At 55.9% G+C, this 16,897-nt stretch overlaps 6 protein-coding genes across 6 annotated transcripts; 5 read left to right on the forward strand and 1 right to left on the reverse strand.

Annotated features, from left to right (window-relative positions):
• Positions 1-846: 846 nt before the first annotated feature.
• J7T54_002015 (aspartokinase-like protein) lies at positions 847-2,667 on the forward strand (the record flags this gene model as incomplete). Its single annotated transcript, XM_051504609.1, has 5 exons — positions 847-951; positions 1,021-1,040; positions 1,116-1,196; positions 1,260-2,509; positions 2,567-2,667. The coding sequence occupies 5 exons, from the start codon at positions 847-849 to the stop codon at positions 2,665-2,667; spliced, it is 1,557 nt and encodes a 518-aa protein (XP_051363712.1).
• Positions 2,668-3,499: 832 nt separating this feature from the next.
• J7T54_002016 (F-box protein-like protein) lies at positions 3,500-6,350 on the forward strand (the record flags this gene model as incomplete). Its single annotated transcript, XM_051504610.1, has 2 exons — positions 3,500-3,596; positions 3,649-6,350. The coding sequence occupies 2 exons, from the start codon at positions 3,500-3,502 to the stop codon at positions 6,348-6,350; spliced, it is 2,799 nt and encodes a 932-aa protein (XP_051363713.1).
• A 256-nt stretch (positions 6,351-6,606) lies between these two features.
• J7T54_002017 (uncharacterized protein) lies at positions 6,607-7,866 on the reverse strand (the record flags this gene model as incomplete). The annotated part of the gene is made up of 4 exons (XM_051504611.1): positions 6,607-6,889; positions 6,955-7,403; positions 7,472-7,730; positions 7,841-7,866. The coding sequence occupies 4 exons, from the start codon at positions 7,864-7,866 to the stop codon at positions 6,607-6,609; spliced, it is 1,017 nt and encodes a 338-aa protein (XP_051363714.1).
• Positions 7,867-8,507: 641 nt separating this feature from the next.
• J7T54_002018 (uncharacterized protein) lies at positions 8,508-11,926 on the forward strand (the record flags this gene model as incomplete). The annotated part of the gene is made up of 6 exons (XM_051504612.1): positions 8,508-9,198; positions 9,257-10,092; positions 10,140-10,202; positions 10,285-10,336; positions 10,399-10,677; positions 10,731-11,926. 6 exons carry the CDS (start codon positions 8,508-8,510, stop codon positions 11,924-11,926), a joined length of 3,117 nt encoding a protein of 1,038 aa, XP_051363715.1.
• Positions 11,927-12,436: 510 nt separating this feature from the next.
• Positions 12,437-13,597, forward strand: J7T54_002019 (uncharacterized protein; the record flags this gene model as incomplete). Its single annotated transcript, XM_051504613.1, has 1 exon — positions 12,437-13,597. One exon carries the CDS (start codon positions 12,437-12,439, stop codon positions 13,595-13,597), a length of 1,161 nt encoding a protein of 386 aa, XP_051363716.1.
• Positions 13,598-16,573: 2,976 nt separating this feature from the next.
• On the forward strand, positions 16,574-16,798 carry J7T54_002020 (uncharacterized protein; the record flags this gene model as incomplete). The annotated part of the gene is made up of 1 exon (XM_051504614.1): positions 16,574-16,798. One exon carries the CDS (start codon positions 16,574-16,576, stop codon positions 16,796-16,798), a length of 225 nt encoding a protein of 74 aa, XP_051363717.1.
• Positions 16,799-16,897: the final 99 nt, after the last annotated feature.

A 16,897-nucleotide genomic window follows, 5' to 3' on the forward strand; every position in this document is an offset into this window, starting at 1 on the left:
ACATGGAGGCATGATGGATACCCAGGATTCCGTGTGTGTCCGGGGTTGGATTTGGATTTTGACTTAGCGTACGCGCTGGCTTCTTGGATGATTCCCAAAGCATTGATGTACTTTGCCGTATTGCTACAATGTAATGAATTCATGCTTCAAGCATCCGAGTTTCCAATGATTTGTTGAGATTCAAGGACATGGATTGGAGCGCTGGTGGTGGAGTCTCGACTTGATTTGAGCGTGCTGTCCGAAAACGGAGGACAGCCCACGTCGAGTCGAGTCACTTTCAGTGAATGTACACAGACAGGCCAACAGGCCACCTTGTCGTGAACATTGGGTTCAAACGCGCTTTCAATGAGCGTGAAGTGCACCCGAACAAGCTCTGCGGTCGCTGACGGAGGGTATGAAGCGAAGGAAGCCTACTGTTGGCCTGGGAGCGTAATAATAATAATTCATTGTTGCCATGAGTTTAGGGAAAAGAGTTACTCTGGCGCCAATCGATAAGGTAGGTGGTGACTAGACTGACTGGCGGATCCACCAGATCCAGGCACTAGACTAATAATTTAATCGGCAGCGAACTACTTGTACACTTCCGAGTCGGCGGGCGGCCAGCCAGCCATCCATCCATCGTCAGAGGGCATTAAAAAATTAGGCACATCGCGTGTGGGATCCCCCATCTCACTCACACTTTGGTTCATCGTCCCCTCTGGCCCCAGTTGCATTCTTGTTGCACCGTTGCATCGTCTCTTCCGCATCAGACTACTTGGCAGTGTTCAGTCACAATCCTGACAGCAAAGGCGAAACCCGGAATTGGGCTGCCCGCCGTCGGACCACGTCGTTATTTCCTGTGGCAGGATGGTGAGCGCCACCACGGACGTCGCCCTGCGTGGAAACGAGGAGGGTCTAGGATGGATTGTCCAGAAGTTTGGTGGGACAAGTGTTGGCAAGTTTCCTGACAAGGTATGTCCTCGAGGGCCCAGCTCATGAGAGTGTCGATGACGGACGGATATCTAACTTTTAACCTACCAGATTGCCCGTGATATTGTCAAGTATGTTACCTCAATGATAAAACCCGCGCGTGTGAGAGCGCGAGGGGGTGGCGGCTGGACTGACTGAGGGACTAGGGCGAGTTTGGCTGGAAACAGAGTGGTTGTCGTGTGTTCAGCGAGAAGCACAGGCAAGAAGGCAGAAGGCACCACAAGCAGGTACGTTTCACACATGCGATGCGAGATGATGTGAAGTCCGGTTTGCTCATCATATCCTTACAGACTCCTAGGCGTGTACGAGAAGCTGCGTGCCGTCAACACGGCTGGTGCCAGTAACGAGGACCAGCAGCTGCTCATAGATGAGGCCAACCTGCTCATCGTCAACGTTTGCAACGACCACATATTTGCCGCCGAGTCCTTTGTCCCAGAGACTAGCAATCTCCGGTCCAATCTGATCGAGTGTATCAAGGCTGAGTGCCAGGAGCTGAGCGAGTACATTGTCGCCGCGAAACGCTTCAACCTTGAGATCAATGCCCGGTCCAAGGATCGCGTGGTGAGCTTTGGCGAGAAGCTCAGCTGCTTGTTCATGACCGCCCTCCTCAAGGGCACCGGCGTGGACGCCGAATACGTGGATCTCTCCGACATCTTCCACAATGACACAGCCAGCGCGCTTGGGCAGCAATTCTACTCAATGGCCGCGGCGGCGTTCGCCTACAGGGTGGCACGGTGCGGAACGCGGATCCCCGTGGTCACGGGCTTCTTTGGAAACGTACCGGGAAGTCTGATGGAAGGCGACATTGGGCGAGGCTACACAGATCTGTGCGCTGCGCTGTTTGCGGTTGGGCTTGAGGCACAGGAGCTGCAGATCTGGAAGGAGGTGGACGGTATCTTCACGGCCGACCCGACCAAGGTGCCCACGGCCAGTCTGCTGACAAGTATCACGCCCTCGGAAGCGGCCGAGCTGACCTTTTATGGCTCCGAAGTCATCCACCACCTCACCATGGACCAGGTCATCCACGCCGAGCCCCCGATCCCGATCCGCATAAAGAACGTCAACAACCCTCGGGGCAACGGCACCCTGGTTGTCCCCCGGCCGCAGCAGGCCCGGAAACAGCACACGCGGGAGCCCTCCCTCCTCACACCAGGTTCGCCGCCTCGTCCACCCAAGCGGCCCACCGCCGTCACGATCAAGGACAACATCAGCATCATCAACATCCACAGCAACAAGAGGTCCATCTCGCACGGCTTCTTTGCGCGCGTCTTCAAGATCCTCGACCAGCACTCTGTCTCTGTCGATCTCATCTCTACCAGTGAGGTCCACGTCTCCCTGGCGATCCACTCGGGCAGTCTGCAGCTCGAGCACATCTCGGCCGCCCAGAGGGAACTCGAGGAGTGCGGCGAGGTCACCATACATACCAACATGTCCATTCTGAGTCTTGTCGGTGCGGACATGCGGCAGATGGTCGGTATTGCCGGCCGGATGTTCTCCGTGCTCGGTGAACACCAGATCAACCTCGAGATGATTTCGCAAGGTATGTGACCGACGTGTTTTTATACATATTCTTCTCGGCTCAACTAACATGTTCTAGGCGCGAGCGAGATTAACATATCGTGCGTCATCGATGCGATGGATGCCACTAGGGCGATGAACGTCCTCCATACGCATCTTTTTACCTTCTTGGACGACTGAGCGCGTCTGCGCGTCAGGTCCATTTGTGGAGAGCTGGTGCATTCTCATTTTCTTATTTCACGGTGGTACTCAATCAAAGGATGGGATTTGGTATATACTGTGCAACGTATGGAGTTTGGAACTTTCGGAATAGACCTAGCATCCCTCGAACATTTTTGCTGCTGTATCTCTTCGTGGCACGGCCTTGGCTTGTCCACAGTGCCGATGTATTCACACTTGAATACCTTCAAAAAGTACCTAGGCCTGGTATGTTATAATTAACAGTGACACATTGTATTTATTCTGATGGGTCTTGCGTGCTCGGTGCAGCATCAATGAGCCTAGGTGAGGCATTGCTGAAGGAACAGGGTAGCTGAAGTCCGCATCGGACAAGGTATCTTGAACACCCCCGACAGGCTGCGAACCTCAGCTGGACCCCAGCTTGACACATACCAACAGAGGCATTACTGTTACGCTACACCCATCGAGACGCGAGCCGCCGCCTTTTAATTGCCATTTGCAAGCAAGATACAGGTCGGCCAAGTTACCTGATACATCGATTGCCTGGCTGGAGTAAAGGACCTTGGTCAGAGCTCCCCAAAGCTACTTGCCGAGCTACTCGCCCCCACAAACACCACCACTCATCGTCGGTGTCCGCGAACCCCGACAATATATCGATTGGCGCCGGAACACTCTCGAACGCGGGCTAGGCACGATGCCATTGCTGCGTCTTGATCAGCCAAGCGACGGTTGATGAAGGCCGAATACACCCACCCCAAGTCCTACCTACGGACACGTCCAGCCCGTCTGTTGCCGGCAAGCCATTCAACACTAAGATCATAGACGAGCCGTCATGTACAAATCAAAACAGAATGCCGGCCGAGGGGCCGGCATCCTGAGCGCTCTACAGGCCACGTCGATGGTTGATTCGAGAGCGAGCCTGCCAGCAGGTCAGCGCAACCGCCAGGTGTATACGAACTTCAGTGGGCTAATGAAATACAGAGATCCTCGTAGCAATCCTCGACTACCTGCCAGTGTCTGATCAGATGCGCTTCGCCCGAGCGTCTCGACGTATGCAAGAAATGGTCTACGACGACACAAGATGGGTGTCACGACTTCGAGCAATGGGGTGTTGGGATGAATTGGAGGCTAGGAAACGCTTTGAAGAAGCAATCAAGAGGCGGCGAGAAGCAGCTGAGCAGGCCAAGGAGCAGATCAAATCCCCCGCAGGCTCTATGGCCAACGAACCAGCTGCCAATCCCAAAAGCCCGGCAAGCACAACCTTGTTCGATGCGGCCGCTGAGGGCCACACGAGGAAAGCATCATCGGGCGAGGAGAACCGCCGGCGACGCATGTCGGAGCTTCGCGATGGGTTCGAGGCGACAAACATAGGGAATTCCGCGGTAAAGGACGGGCCAGCCAGCAATCCTGATGTCTACCTCGAAGTCTTTAAGCACTCCCGGAGCATACGTGGCGGGGCACGTCAAGAGTTCGGCAAGATCTACGGTGCTCTCGCTCCCTTTTACTTTGACCTTGTGCGTGCGACATCGCATGCCGATCCTATATTATTCAAGGCTTTCCGGGACCCGGAGCGCCAGGGCAGGATGCTCGCCAATTTGACGAGGTTCGCGCGCAGTGACTGGGCAGCCGGGTGCCTCGAGCGCGAGGAGAAGCTGCAGTCCATGGTGGGCATCTTTGAGAGCGCGGTGCTGCGCGAGTTTGAGCAGGGCTACGAGTTCTGGGACGTGGACGGACGGATGAAGAGGTATGCGCACGTGCTGCACGAGCTCAACGGGCAGGGCGGCGTGGACCTATTCATCCAGAAGCACCCCATCTTCGACGATGCGGACCTACAGTTCAACCCCGTGGCCTGTCTGAGCCGTGCGATCCCGGACGAGGTCACTCTCGAGCCGTCCCGGCTGTTTTTTGAGATGCTGCTCGCCAAGGTCAACGACCAGGCAAGTGTCATGGCGCGGATATTCCCCCAGCCAGGAAAGGTTTTCTGGGGCCTTCTTGAGCGCATCAAAGACGACATCATCATGGAGTATACCACACCGCTGTTTGACGAAGCTCATGACCGCAGCATCGCGGCCTACTTGAAAGCTGTGTCGGGCGTTTTCGAGCAGACCCTCCTCTTCTTCCAGTCCCTCACACCACCGCCAGGGTCGGGGGAGGATGTCAAGGCAAAGGCCAAGGAGCTCACCCTGCGAGTGTTTGAGCCTCACCTTGATTTGTATCTGCAGGAGGAGCTCGACTTCTTCACGAGGCATGCGGAGAACGAGGTGTCTCTCTGGGAAAAGAAGCTTTCTGAGCAAGACTCGACACTCGAGTCCTTTTACATGTCCAACATCAATCGGTCGGCCGACAAGAAGGACTTTCTGAGCTCGTTCAAGAAGGTTGTCATGATGCCCGTCACTGTGTTGCCCAGCATTGGTTCGCCGTTTGCTACAGCATCGACTGCCTATGCAGCTAAGCAGCCGGTGCCCAACGGCGCCACAGGGGTCGCGGGACTGACACCGCAGCTATCGAGGCCAGGTACGCCCAGCCTTAGTATTCCCATGGAGGGTCGCAATAGCCCTCTCCCTGATCAGGCCCCCACCGACGAACTAGCCGCCAAGGCTGCTCTCATGGCGTCCAAGTTGGAGGGCATCAAATCACTGTTCAGCATCGAAGTTGCCCTCAACCTGGTACATACAGCCAAAGTCAGTCTTGGCCGGACATCGGTCTTCATGACACTCGGTGGGCAGGTCGGCGAGGAAGCTCGCGAGCAGTGCGCCAACATGTTCGTGGTGCTTCTGCGCATCTTGGGGCAGCGTCACGTCAAGCCTGGCTTTGACCGTGCTGTGGACCACTTGTCACACTACAACCCACGCGAAGTCAGCGACCACAACCAGCAGGGTGTCGCGCCCCTGGTGACGTTTATCGAGCTCGTCAACGTCGGAGATTTGATTTCCCAGATGGTGGATGTCTTTTACGAGCAGCAGCTCGCGGCGCCCAAGATCGCGGACAAGGACGACTTTCTCGATCCGTCTGGGCTGGCGAAGAAGAAATTTGAGCAGATGCTCGATGAAAGCGTCGCGGCTGGGCTGAACAAGGGCATAGACGTCCTTATGGACGAGGTCGAGTATCTCCATGGCACCATGCAGCTGCCCACTGACTACAACCCTGCGCCTAGCACCGCCGCCGCCACCACCTTGTCGGGTGGTGATGCGGCCGAGAAGTCGTCCCGGGACGAGTCGGACATGGGACCCACGCCCACCGCGAAGCGCATCGTCGAACTCGTCTCCAGCCACACCAAGATGTTGACCGGCACCACCGACAAGTCCATGCTGGACGTGTTCAACGGCGAGGTCGGGCTGCGTCTCTTCACGGCCATATGCAAGCACCTCAAGCGCCAGCGTATCTCGACCGATGGCGCAATCAAGCTCATTGCCGACATGAACCTGTACTTTGACTATGTGCGCACCTTGCGCAACCAGGATCTCCTGGCCTATTTCCGCGCACTGCGTGAGTTGAGCCAGATATACCTCATTGACCCGGAGCATGCCAAGGACATGGCGAGCGTCATTGCCGACGGAGATCGCTTTGCGGGCATCTTCAGAGCGGAGGAGGTCTACGAGTACGCACAGCGACGCGCGGACTGGTACCACGTTCGGAAAAAGGTGGAACGCGCCATGTATGGGTTAGAGTGCAGTGTCATGTAGTCCTCAATGGGACGTGAACTTTCTACTTCTCAATGTCGCACTGGCTGTTGATCACCGCCGTTGCTTGCTATTTCACACAAACTATAGACACATACCAATGGTTTGCTTCCCCCAGCCCAAGAACGTGCGGAGCCTTCTTCGAATCTTGATTCAAGGCTGTTCCAGCATCTGGCCAAAAATTGAGCACGGCCACACGAAGCTTGAATCACCTGCAATATTCCAACAGCAGCCTATTTTATAGAATGCACACATCCCTCTATTCGATCCTCTTCTTGGCACTCGCACCGGACTTGACGCGGCGCGCAGAGGGCCGGTTCACGTGGTGATCCGGAATCCAGCTTTGGTCAGGCTCCACAGCGACACCAGTCGCCTCAACCACAGCCTCGCTCTCGGACTTGCCCTTGGGGGTCTTGGGCGTACCAACAGCGGCGTTGGAGCGTTTGGGCGCTGGGGCGGGGAATAAGGCCTCGATCCAGGTCTTGTAGACAAAGTACAGAATGCCCGCGAATGCGCCAGTCAAGAATAGGTAGAGGAAGATACTACATTGGCATTGCGTCAGAAAACAGTCCAGAGCAAGGAGCGCGAGGGGCGGGTTTGTACGTACATCTGGGGATCAAGGAAGCTGACCGGGGCCTCGACAATGGACGCGGTGTCGTCAAAAGCAGCGACCTGGAAGATCTCGCCCTTTCCGCTGGTGACGACGGCGGTGAGCTGAACACGGACCTCCTGGGGGTTCATGTCCTGGGCAAAGGTGTAGGGCAGGCTCTTGGTCTCGCCGGCGGGAACGTCGACGTTGTACTGGACGGCGGTCAGGTTGCGCAGGATGGACTGGTATCGGGGCGCATCGTCGGCGACGGGCTTGGTGGAGACGAGGGCGCCCGTGACGAAGACGACCGTCATGGGCGCGTCGTCCTTGTTGACGATCTCCAGCAGGGCATTGGTGGGTCGGCCGTTGACGAGCTTGACGCCCAGGTCGGCGTCGGGGAACGAGGTGGTGATGTCGGCATTGAGGACGGCGCCGCCGTCGGCGGGGGAGAAGCCGGCATCTGCGTCCTAGAAGCGCGTTAGACGGGAACGAGAGGGGTCAATTGTTGGTTCATCGGGTCCGGTGCAAGACGTACCTGGGCAAAGACACCCAGGAGCTTGGTGGCCATGATGGCCAGAAGCGAGGCGCTGAAGAGCATGATTGACGACTGGATGGATGGAGGACCTGACAGCTGAGACGGGGGAGAGGGAGTGACGAGAAAAGGCAACCAATGGAGGAACAGAATGGCAGGACAGAGGAAGAGGAGGAGGAAGAGGAAGAGGAGGAGGAGGAGGAGCAGCAGCACAGAGGCGACGTTGCGGAGGCGAGGCGAGGCCAGGACGGAGCTTGGATGACTGCAGACAGGGTCCATCCAGCCACACCAACTGGTTCCTGCCGTGATGCAGCTTCCCCACGTTGTGATCTGGCCTTACCTCACGAACCCTCCCCGTTTCTACGGACGTACATGGCGCTGCAATTGCCTGGCTGCATCGCAGGGCTATTCCGAGTCACATATCGCATTTCAGACCAGCAAGCTGAGTCAATTGGACGATGGAATGAACTTGAAGATTACACAATCGCAGCGTGGGCTGGTTGACCCTGCAAGTTGTGTTAGTACTTGGACAGCTATGATGGGCGCAGCTTTCGGAGTGTCTAAATGGATGTAAGTACGAAGCAGCTTACGTTCATTGTGAACAATTCGGCAGAAAGACCTGCTCCGTCTCCCCAAGCTCTCTCACAGCTTTCGCAGTACTCAACATGGTCACGCGAGGTGGAATTCGCTTTATTAGCATCTCGTCTGTGACTAAAGGTACGTACCTTGCATAGGCTCATGCCCCACTTTGACGACCCCCGGCCCGGCCGCCGAATTCGACGTCAATTGAAGGAAGGCGCGCTGCGCTCCAAGAAGCTCGACCGACAAGCGGCGCCTGCAAATCGAGTCTGTCCACAAGCACCACTTCTAATCACTTCACCAAAGGCACGCTCGTCGCCAAAGCAAGATCTTATTTGCTCTTATTGCTATCGCTCTAGGATATTTAGTGACGTCCCAGTCATACAAAAGACTTTCACTCCAAGTCGCGTCCACATGCGTAGACTGTCTCTCATCAGGGTAGCCCTCGGGTGCGCTCGCCATGGACAACCAACCCGTCGCCGATAACCTGCGCAAGTCTCTGTTCCTCTGGACAGAATTTGCGCGCAGGTGCCTTAACGAGAGACTGCCAATCGACAAATTTCAGACCTTTGCCAGGCTCTTGTACCAGCAACACCATCTGCCGCCCGCAGCGATCGCCGACCTCTTCCTGCGACCGCATCCAAACGATTGCTACAGCGTTGATCCCCGAATACCACCATATCTTCAGAAGCTCAGCGACCTGGGCTGTATCGATACCCCAGCCATACTCAAGACGCTTTACAAATACTCGTCCGCACACCTGCTGCTTGAAGAACAGTCGGCCGGTTCGGGGCCGCTGGCCAAAGACACCAAAACTCCGAATGGCAACGAGGCAGACGCGGAGGGCAAGCCGCTGCGATGGAAAAGCTCGTACTGGGTAGAAGAGGTCTTGTTCTTTAGGATTGTCAAGTCTCTTCACGATGGCGAGGCGGTCAGGAACACGACGACAGCGTACGCGGTGCTCCAGGTCGTGTCGCAATGGATAGCGCTGTTTGTCGCCACGGCCTCAACGGCACCGTTGGATGTCATGTCACAACCATCCAGCTTGCGCATGGAATTGGGGTCGGCCAAGGCGGCGTTTGTGCCGCTGCTTTTGCGCCTGACCGACAATGAGGCTGTCCTGAGGATCGTCAGCAGGCCTATTGCTCGAGGTGGGTAGAGCCTGGACTGGTCGATCCTTTGATTGTTGTCGTAGCTAAGAGTGCACAGAACTTTGCAGGGAACTCTCCGCCAATCTTGCTGATTTCTTGCCGCAGCTGGCGAACGCGGGAACGTCCAGGCCGATGCTGGACAAGCTCGGATATTTTCGCAATAATGTCCTTGCTAGCTCCGAGCCCGTGGACAAGAAGAAGCAGGCCGCCGATGCCGCCATGAACGACATGCTCGACTCAGCGGCTGGACCGGATAGCTTTGAGGTCCGCCAGGTGCCCATCATCTCGACCCGGACAGGCATGTACATACATCTAAATGCTTGCCTTGCTGGCCGACCTTTGATCAACGACAACGTCTTCATCAGCTTCCTCAACAATAGATACGCTGGCGACAACCAGCATGCTGCCATGGACCTCATATTGGCCTCATTTGACATTCTCGCCACCGCAGTCTTTAGGAGCAGCGCACGGGAGGATGCTCCCCTGCTTCGCTCATTTCTCATCAACAAAGTCCCGTCACTTCTCTTCCAGCTCCTCCCACCGGGCTTCTCGCCTCAGCCAGCCGAGACGTGTATTACGAATGCGCTCAATCAGGTTGACACCGGTCTTTTCCCGACAGCATCCGCCATGTTCAACGAGGACCAAATCAGCAACCCCTATACCTCTAGCGTGAGAGAGGAATTTTGTGGAGCTTGTGTGCTCCACGGCCTCATCAACCGGGAGCGGCTTGAAGCGGTGCTGGGCGAGATGCCCATGTCTAGCCAGCCCGAAAAGAAGATCCGCGATAAGCTCGTGCAGGACTATCTGTCGCACAACCTCAAGCCGCAGGATTTGCTCGCAGACTTAGACAGGGACAGTGGCAATGTCGGCACTGTCTGTCATGCTATCGCCGAAGTAAGGCTTTTCTCCCATCATTTCAAACCGCGACTAATGATGCCTAGATTATTCGAAGACAATGCCACGAGAAGGATACCATGTCCCTCAAGCTTCTCTGCATCGAGCTTGTCCAGAAACCACAGAGTTTAGATATTCTACTACTGTTTGAAAGTATCCCTTCCTTGCTGGGACCTCTGTGCCAGCTCCTAGATCACTGGCGGTATGAGGAAGATCAAGCCGAGTATCAGCCTGTGTACGAAGAGTTTGGCTCAATACTTTTACTGGCTCTCGCATTTGTATATCGATATGGTCTCGAACCTCCAGATCTCGGACTGTACTCTCAGGGGTCGGCTGTTCGAAAGATTATCACGCAGTCTCACGTTGGTCGACCCGACGCTCAGCTCTCCGCACGAGAAAAGGAGCACGTCAATGGCTGGTTACTGGGTCTATTTGACACGGAAGCTGGTGGTCTCGGTGATGATCTCATGTCCTCATGCCCTCCACAGGATTTCTACTGCTTGGCGGCATCTCTGTTTCGAAGCATTGTCATCGGATACGCCCACGGCTACATTACGGATGAGGCACTCAAAAGCGGTGTAGAATGTGAGTTTTCCGCCAGCACTGACGCAAAGTCGTTGGTTGACAATTTTCTTTAGATCTGGTCGACACGTTCCTGCTGCCGGCACTCGTGCCAGCCATACGGTTCCTGACCGAGTACCTGTGGACAGAATCAGAGATTGAACAAAAGGCCGTCATCAAGATTCTTCAGCTGCTCTTATTGCCAAGCGCCATCTCGAGCGAGGCTAATTCCCTGCTGGCGTCTGTGAAGAAGATCATAGCGAAGCCGCTTCACAATGCGCTACAGACCTATCTCCACAGGCGCGACCCCAGTAACCAAGATGTCCAGCCACTTCTGAACATGCTGAAGGAGAGCGTGCCCAAATGCCGCCGGCTTGGGGGGGCAGACATGAGCGAGATCACGGACTGGTGCCGAACCGAGCCACATGGGCTTTGGAGCACCCTGAAGACAACGACGCACAATCTCATGCAGTGGACTGCCAACCCGGGGTTGAATATGCCCACCTCATACTCACACCGGCAGTTTATCACGGCGGCGAGGTTGATGGGGCCTGAGCAGGTCCTCCGGCTGATCGTTGAGGAGCTACGGCAGCAGATCCGGGGGCTCTACGAAGCCAACGGCCAGGAACTTGCTCAACAACCTGAACTGCCGAGTCTTGTTCACGATGTTGCAGCAGCTCTCATCTGCGCACCCGATGTTACGAAGGAGCCGCCGGCGGCCTGCACAGAGAACCCTCCAGCCTCTCAACAGCTGCCTGTCCAGCGGCTGCATACGCTCCGTGAAGTTTTGAGATTGGAGGCTGAGAAGTGCCATGAGATCCAAAAGACAGATCCCATGCTCGCAGACATTGTTGTCCGCCTGTACCGCAGAGTGGAGGGACTCATGGCCCTTCCGCAGGTCCCCACAGATCTTCTACCACCGTCCAACCTGAATGACATGGCTGCTGGCATGGATATGATGAACACAGATCTGAACAACATGTCCGCAGACATGGACATGGGGTCGACTGTGATGGACGACATTGGTCTTAATGGAGGAGGAGATGTGACCATGGACACAGGCATGGAATCGCTGGCGGGCAACAACGGTCACCACGACAACAATGTCAACGGCAACGACAACGGGGATATGATGTTGGATGGCTTGTCTACAATGGGCGGGCTCGAAGGCCCTCCGGGGGTGGAGGGTGACGCCAACCTATTCGACGGGCTGGACGACACCAACCTCGACCTTGATACACTTGAGTGGCCCGATGCCATGAACATGTCGTGACGGGCCCCAGTAGCAGGAGATTGGAAATGCAAAGCGAGTCAACATGGGCAACATGGCATTGATCAAGACCGCGCGAGTCGTGAGGATAACAAAGCTAGGGTCAAGTAATTCCCTACACCATTATCCTATGGCACACTCTCATAGATGTCCCGTCCGAGCGCTAGAGGCCGCGCGCGCACAAGTTGCGCGCTAAGGAAGCTGATTGGTTGAATTGGACTTGAATCTTGAATTGGGACGGTGTTTGTGCGCAATCCCGGACCCGAGTGTTAGCCTGGGGTATTAATCCTCTCAGGATATTGGCATTGATTACAATGTGTCCGAGAACATTATCCGGAGGAAGACCGCCTCGTGATATTACGGTAGATACGGCATTAGCTTGCGAGGCTGTATAAGAGGCCTTCGGGATGCCATGCACTCGTCACGTCCGTTCACTCCATCTTCCTCTTCATCACACACGGCCCAAGAAAACCTACTCGTTCACCAACTCAACGACTGAAGCAGACATCCATCATGAAGACAATTGTCGTCCTGGGCGCTGGCCTTGCCGCCATGCCCCTGATCCGCCAGACCATGCGCAATGTCGTGCTGCCATACGACTCGTATAAGCTCATCGTCGTAGCCCCCAACACACACATGCTCTTCCCCCTGGCCATGCCTAGAGTCCTTGTGCCCGGGGCCATGTCCGAGGATAAGGTCTTCCTCCCCGTCTCGAGCCAGTTCTCCGAATATCCCGGGGACAAGTTTCAGTTCCTCCAAGGCACAGCCGAGAGCCTGATCCCGGAGAGCAACCAGCTCAGCGTCAAGGGCGTGGACGAGAACCAGACAAAGTTGAGCTACGACTATCTCATCGTCGCCACGGGTTCCTCTTCGCGCGACAACACACCCTGGAAAACACTCGGGACCACCGAAAAGACAAAGGAGCGCCTCTTTGAAATCAGGAAGGAGGTCGAGCAGGCCAAGACCATTGTCATCGCAGGCGGAGGTGCCACGGGCACGGAGACGGCCGGCGAATTCGGATGCGAGTACGCCCAGTCCGGTCAGAAGGCCGTCTACTTTGTCTACAACGACGAGCTGCCCCTGGTCGCCGACATGATCCCCAAGGTCCGCCGGCAGGCCAAGATTGAGCTCGAGAGGCAAAAGGTCAAGCTCATCCCCAACTCCAAGATCACAAAGATCACCACATCGGGCCAGGAGACCGTCCTAGAGATCACAGACAAGACCGGCAAGACGAACGAGCTCAAGGCTGGGGCCTACATCTCCGCGACGGGGGTCGTTCCCAACGCATCGTTCGCACCCGCCTCCATGCTCGACGCGGAGGGCTTCATCAAGCAGACCACCACGCTCCAGGCCGAGGGCCACGATAACATCTTTGTGGCGGGTGACGTGGGCTCGCTCGAGATGTCAAAGGCCATGGTCGCCGCGGCGCAGACCGATCACCTCGTCAAATATATGCCGGGCTACGTACTGCGTGGGGAGGCCATCGCCACGTACACGCCTGACACCAAGAGCGTCTATGCCATAACGCTGGGCAGGAGTAAGGCTACGGGGCAGATGAATGGGTGGAAATTGCCGGGTTTTCTCATCTCGCTTGCCAAGCGGAATTTCTTCTCGGAGCAGGCACCAGACATAGCCAAGGGGAAGAAGACGTCAAATATAACGTATGAGAAATAGTAGAATTTTTTGAGAAGCAGAAGCCGAGTTGGAGCAGGGATTTAGATTGCAATACAGGTGTTTCTAATATATTAATACACTTTCGAATATATCTATAGCTGGGTCACCTGGGTCCTGGATCTTCCAGAAGGACTGTAGTCACACTGGGCTTGTACAAGCGTTAGTCTTCAAAGAAAGCCACACAGTTTCCGAGCCAGACAAATGCCAGAAGCCTAAATAGTTTTGAGGAGGTAACCAGCCCCTGGATGAGTGAGCGAGGTGTGCCGAGGATAGACCCTGGATGGCTTCATGTATATGCTCAACTTGGCCATGCCGACAAGTAATTAATTGTCAACAGTCTCACGAGCAACCCATGAGAACCAGACGGCCATTGGCTCGATACCCAACCTGACTCCATTGCCTCAAGATCTCGCGTCCTTGAAATGCGGAGGAGCGCTGGTGGAGAGTACGTAGATACGTCGCGTCCCGAAGTATTCGCCACGCTGCACGTAGGGTCTCGGGGGGGAGTGGTTCCAGAGGACAAGAGGGGGGATGCAAAGGGGCATTTCTGCATTCGTGTGACTGTGGACGGGCAGCCTTCCAAGACGCGTCTAGCATGCACACCAGAATACTCGCAAAAAGCGGCAGCTGTTGTGCTCCCCTGACGCAGGACGTAGTAGGTTGCACCTTGCAAGGCTAGCCTCCTGACGTTGCGTTCGAGACGGGCCTATGATGCCATTGGTGAGCTAAAGGCGCATAGCCTTTGCGCGCACTTGTCATGGCTCATCCCGCTCTGCGCGCGGCACTTGTTGGTGACGATATCCGTTCTACTCTCTGGTCGGCAGCAAGCTTCGCGTGGCCGCCAAAATTTTTCTTTCTTTTTCCTTTGGTCCTCGGCCAGCATTCAGGACCCATGGTGATGAGGATGATGCAACAGCCGTCATACAACAAGTGCGACAAGCTCAGCTCGTGCCTGCCTCCAGCGCGGACAGGCAGCTTGTACACACGGACCACTTGTTCTCCATCATCCGTTCGGGAACGACATCAGTTGCTCGCCTCCCGAGTGACGATGAACGAGGATCTGCTCGCCCCTTGGTGGACGTGTGACGGCATAACAGACGTCGGCGGCAGACGCACCAAAACGGTGACCGCTTTAGGGTGGTGCTTGCTGACATCATCGGGTGGCGGCGGGTGAAGTCACCGTCCGCCAGGGCTCCTCCGTCCACACCACTGGCTGACAGCACTGCCCGAGACGGGAGGCATCGATCGGGACGGTGACTGTCCACACCCATTCGCGAGCTACGTTAATCTCTGGGGCTTTTTTTTTTTCTGTGGTCTTGTCCGTTTCGAGGTTGTCGAGAGTGGCGCCCATTGCGCGAGCGTTTCTGCCTGTGCGACAAAACGGGTGGGCAGGTGAGGTCACCGTTCTGGGGTCGGCGTGCTGAGAATGGACGGCTCCGTTTTTAATTGATGTCATGTCCGCGGCCATTTGCTAGAAGTGGACTGGATTCAAGCGCTCGAGGGGGGGTTGGCGCGAGGCGCGTCGGCGCTTGTTGTCGAAGGGGAAATTCGAAGCAGAGTTCCGACTGAAAGTAGTTATCGTGTCCATGAAAGATAATTTGTTGAATTCAGGAGCGAAGGGATTTCGCGCGTCTACAAGCTAATGCGCGACTTTTGGGGGACGGAGAGGGGAGGGACGGCCTCAACGGGCAGGATGGGAATGTCACCTGGCGCGTGTCATAAACATGGGATTTGCTCGCCTGACCTTGGGCTTTGGCATTTTGAAAGTCCGCCAAGAGCGGCACAGCGGGACTTCCAGGCCTGGTAGGCACCCTGTCAGGCAGTCAGCCCGCGACGCCGTGCCGCTGTAATCTTACTTGCAGTGCACGGTAAAGGTGCGGAACAAATATTGGGCGTGTGGGGCGGGAACCTGGGTTCTGGACCTTTGAAGGCTGTCCGGCGCTGGCTCAGTGCTGCTCTCCCCGAACGTCAACTGGACCCCTTCTTGTTTGACCAATGATCTTGCACAAATGAGCAGTTTAGAAGAAATCTCTCAGCAAGATTCCCACGTCGTTGGCAACCGCAACAGTGACCTGTTGCGCCCCAACGACTGGATTGCTCCGGGGCTGCCAGGGTCAGGGCTGGGCAAGACGCCAAGAACGAGATGCTTGGCTGCAGATGAGCCAATGACATCATGCGCGGCCGCGCCGATCTTTCCCGCGTTTGGCGCATTTCAAAGCAGCGGTCCAGCCCAGTCCACTACAGTCCAGTGCTCTGCCGCTTGCGCAAACAGACAGACAGACAGAAAGGAAGAAGTCTGGAACTCTCGCCCACCGCGATATGTCAGCCAAGGCCCCTCGAAACAATGACCAGCCTGGTCAATTGTTGCTCAAGGGGCCAGCCACCATGTCATATCGCCCACTCAAACAAGTGGCCCTCGTCGCACGCGATCAGCAGGGTCTTTCCCAGTTCGTCATTATTCACCGTCAGAGCCTCCATTTTTCTCAGGCTGTCTACATCATGCGGTCCGAGTGTTTGTGGTGTCCATTGTCTAGTGCAGTCTCCTGCGCTGTTAGTGGGAGTGGGTGCCGGGATTGGAGGGGTGGGGTGGCAAAGAGGACCCTGAATCTTCCCTGCACCACACACGCTTCGACGACGTACGTGCAGCCAAACCCTGCCAGGTTACGCCATCTCGACCATCCACAAGCAGTGCGCTATGTCGATCCCTACGTCGAGCTAATTTGTCTCAAGGGCGTAGTGCGTACAGCCCGTCAACCCGTCCCCGCCGGTGCTCGTCCTCTCCAATTCCCATTATAAAGCCCCCGTGTTATCCTCCCCATCAGTCGGATACCTCATCATCATCAACCACCATCACCACCACCACCACCACCAATCAAACTTAAGCAAAAGCTGCTACACGGCACAGTCTCTCACCACATTCTCCCACCACCAACAGATTCTCACTATCACATCAATCATCTCACCACTTTATCAACAATGTCTTCCGCCGATACCTACGCCATGAATATTCCCACCTCGAACTCCCCTCCCACAGACATCTCGTCGTACTCCCGCTTCATGCACGAGCACACCAAGCGACAGATGGAGGCTCAGGGCGCCCACCCCTCTGAGCGTCGCCAGTCTACCTCGACGACGTCTCAGCAGCACGGCGCTGCCAGTGGGCGCAGTTCCATGACGAATGGAACTAGTCCAACCGAGTAATCTGGATGGATCGCGCTTCACAGTAACATGAGTGTACCATTATAACGGTTGATCCTGTCGCCGCCGCCGGTTCTGGCAATCGGTCCCAACGCAGCCACT

Source organism: Emericellopsis cladophorae, assembly GCF_022114955.1.
Source record: "Emericellopsis cladophorae strain MUM 19.33 chromosome Unknown NODE_10_length_638493_cov_120_236322, whole genome shotgun sequence".
Lineage (NCBI taxonomy): Eukaryota > Fungi > Ascomycota > Sordariomycetes > Hypocreales > Bionectriaceae > Emericellopsis > Emericellopsis cladophorae.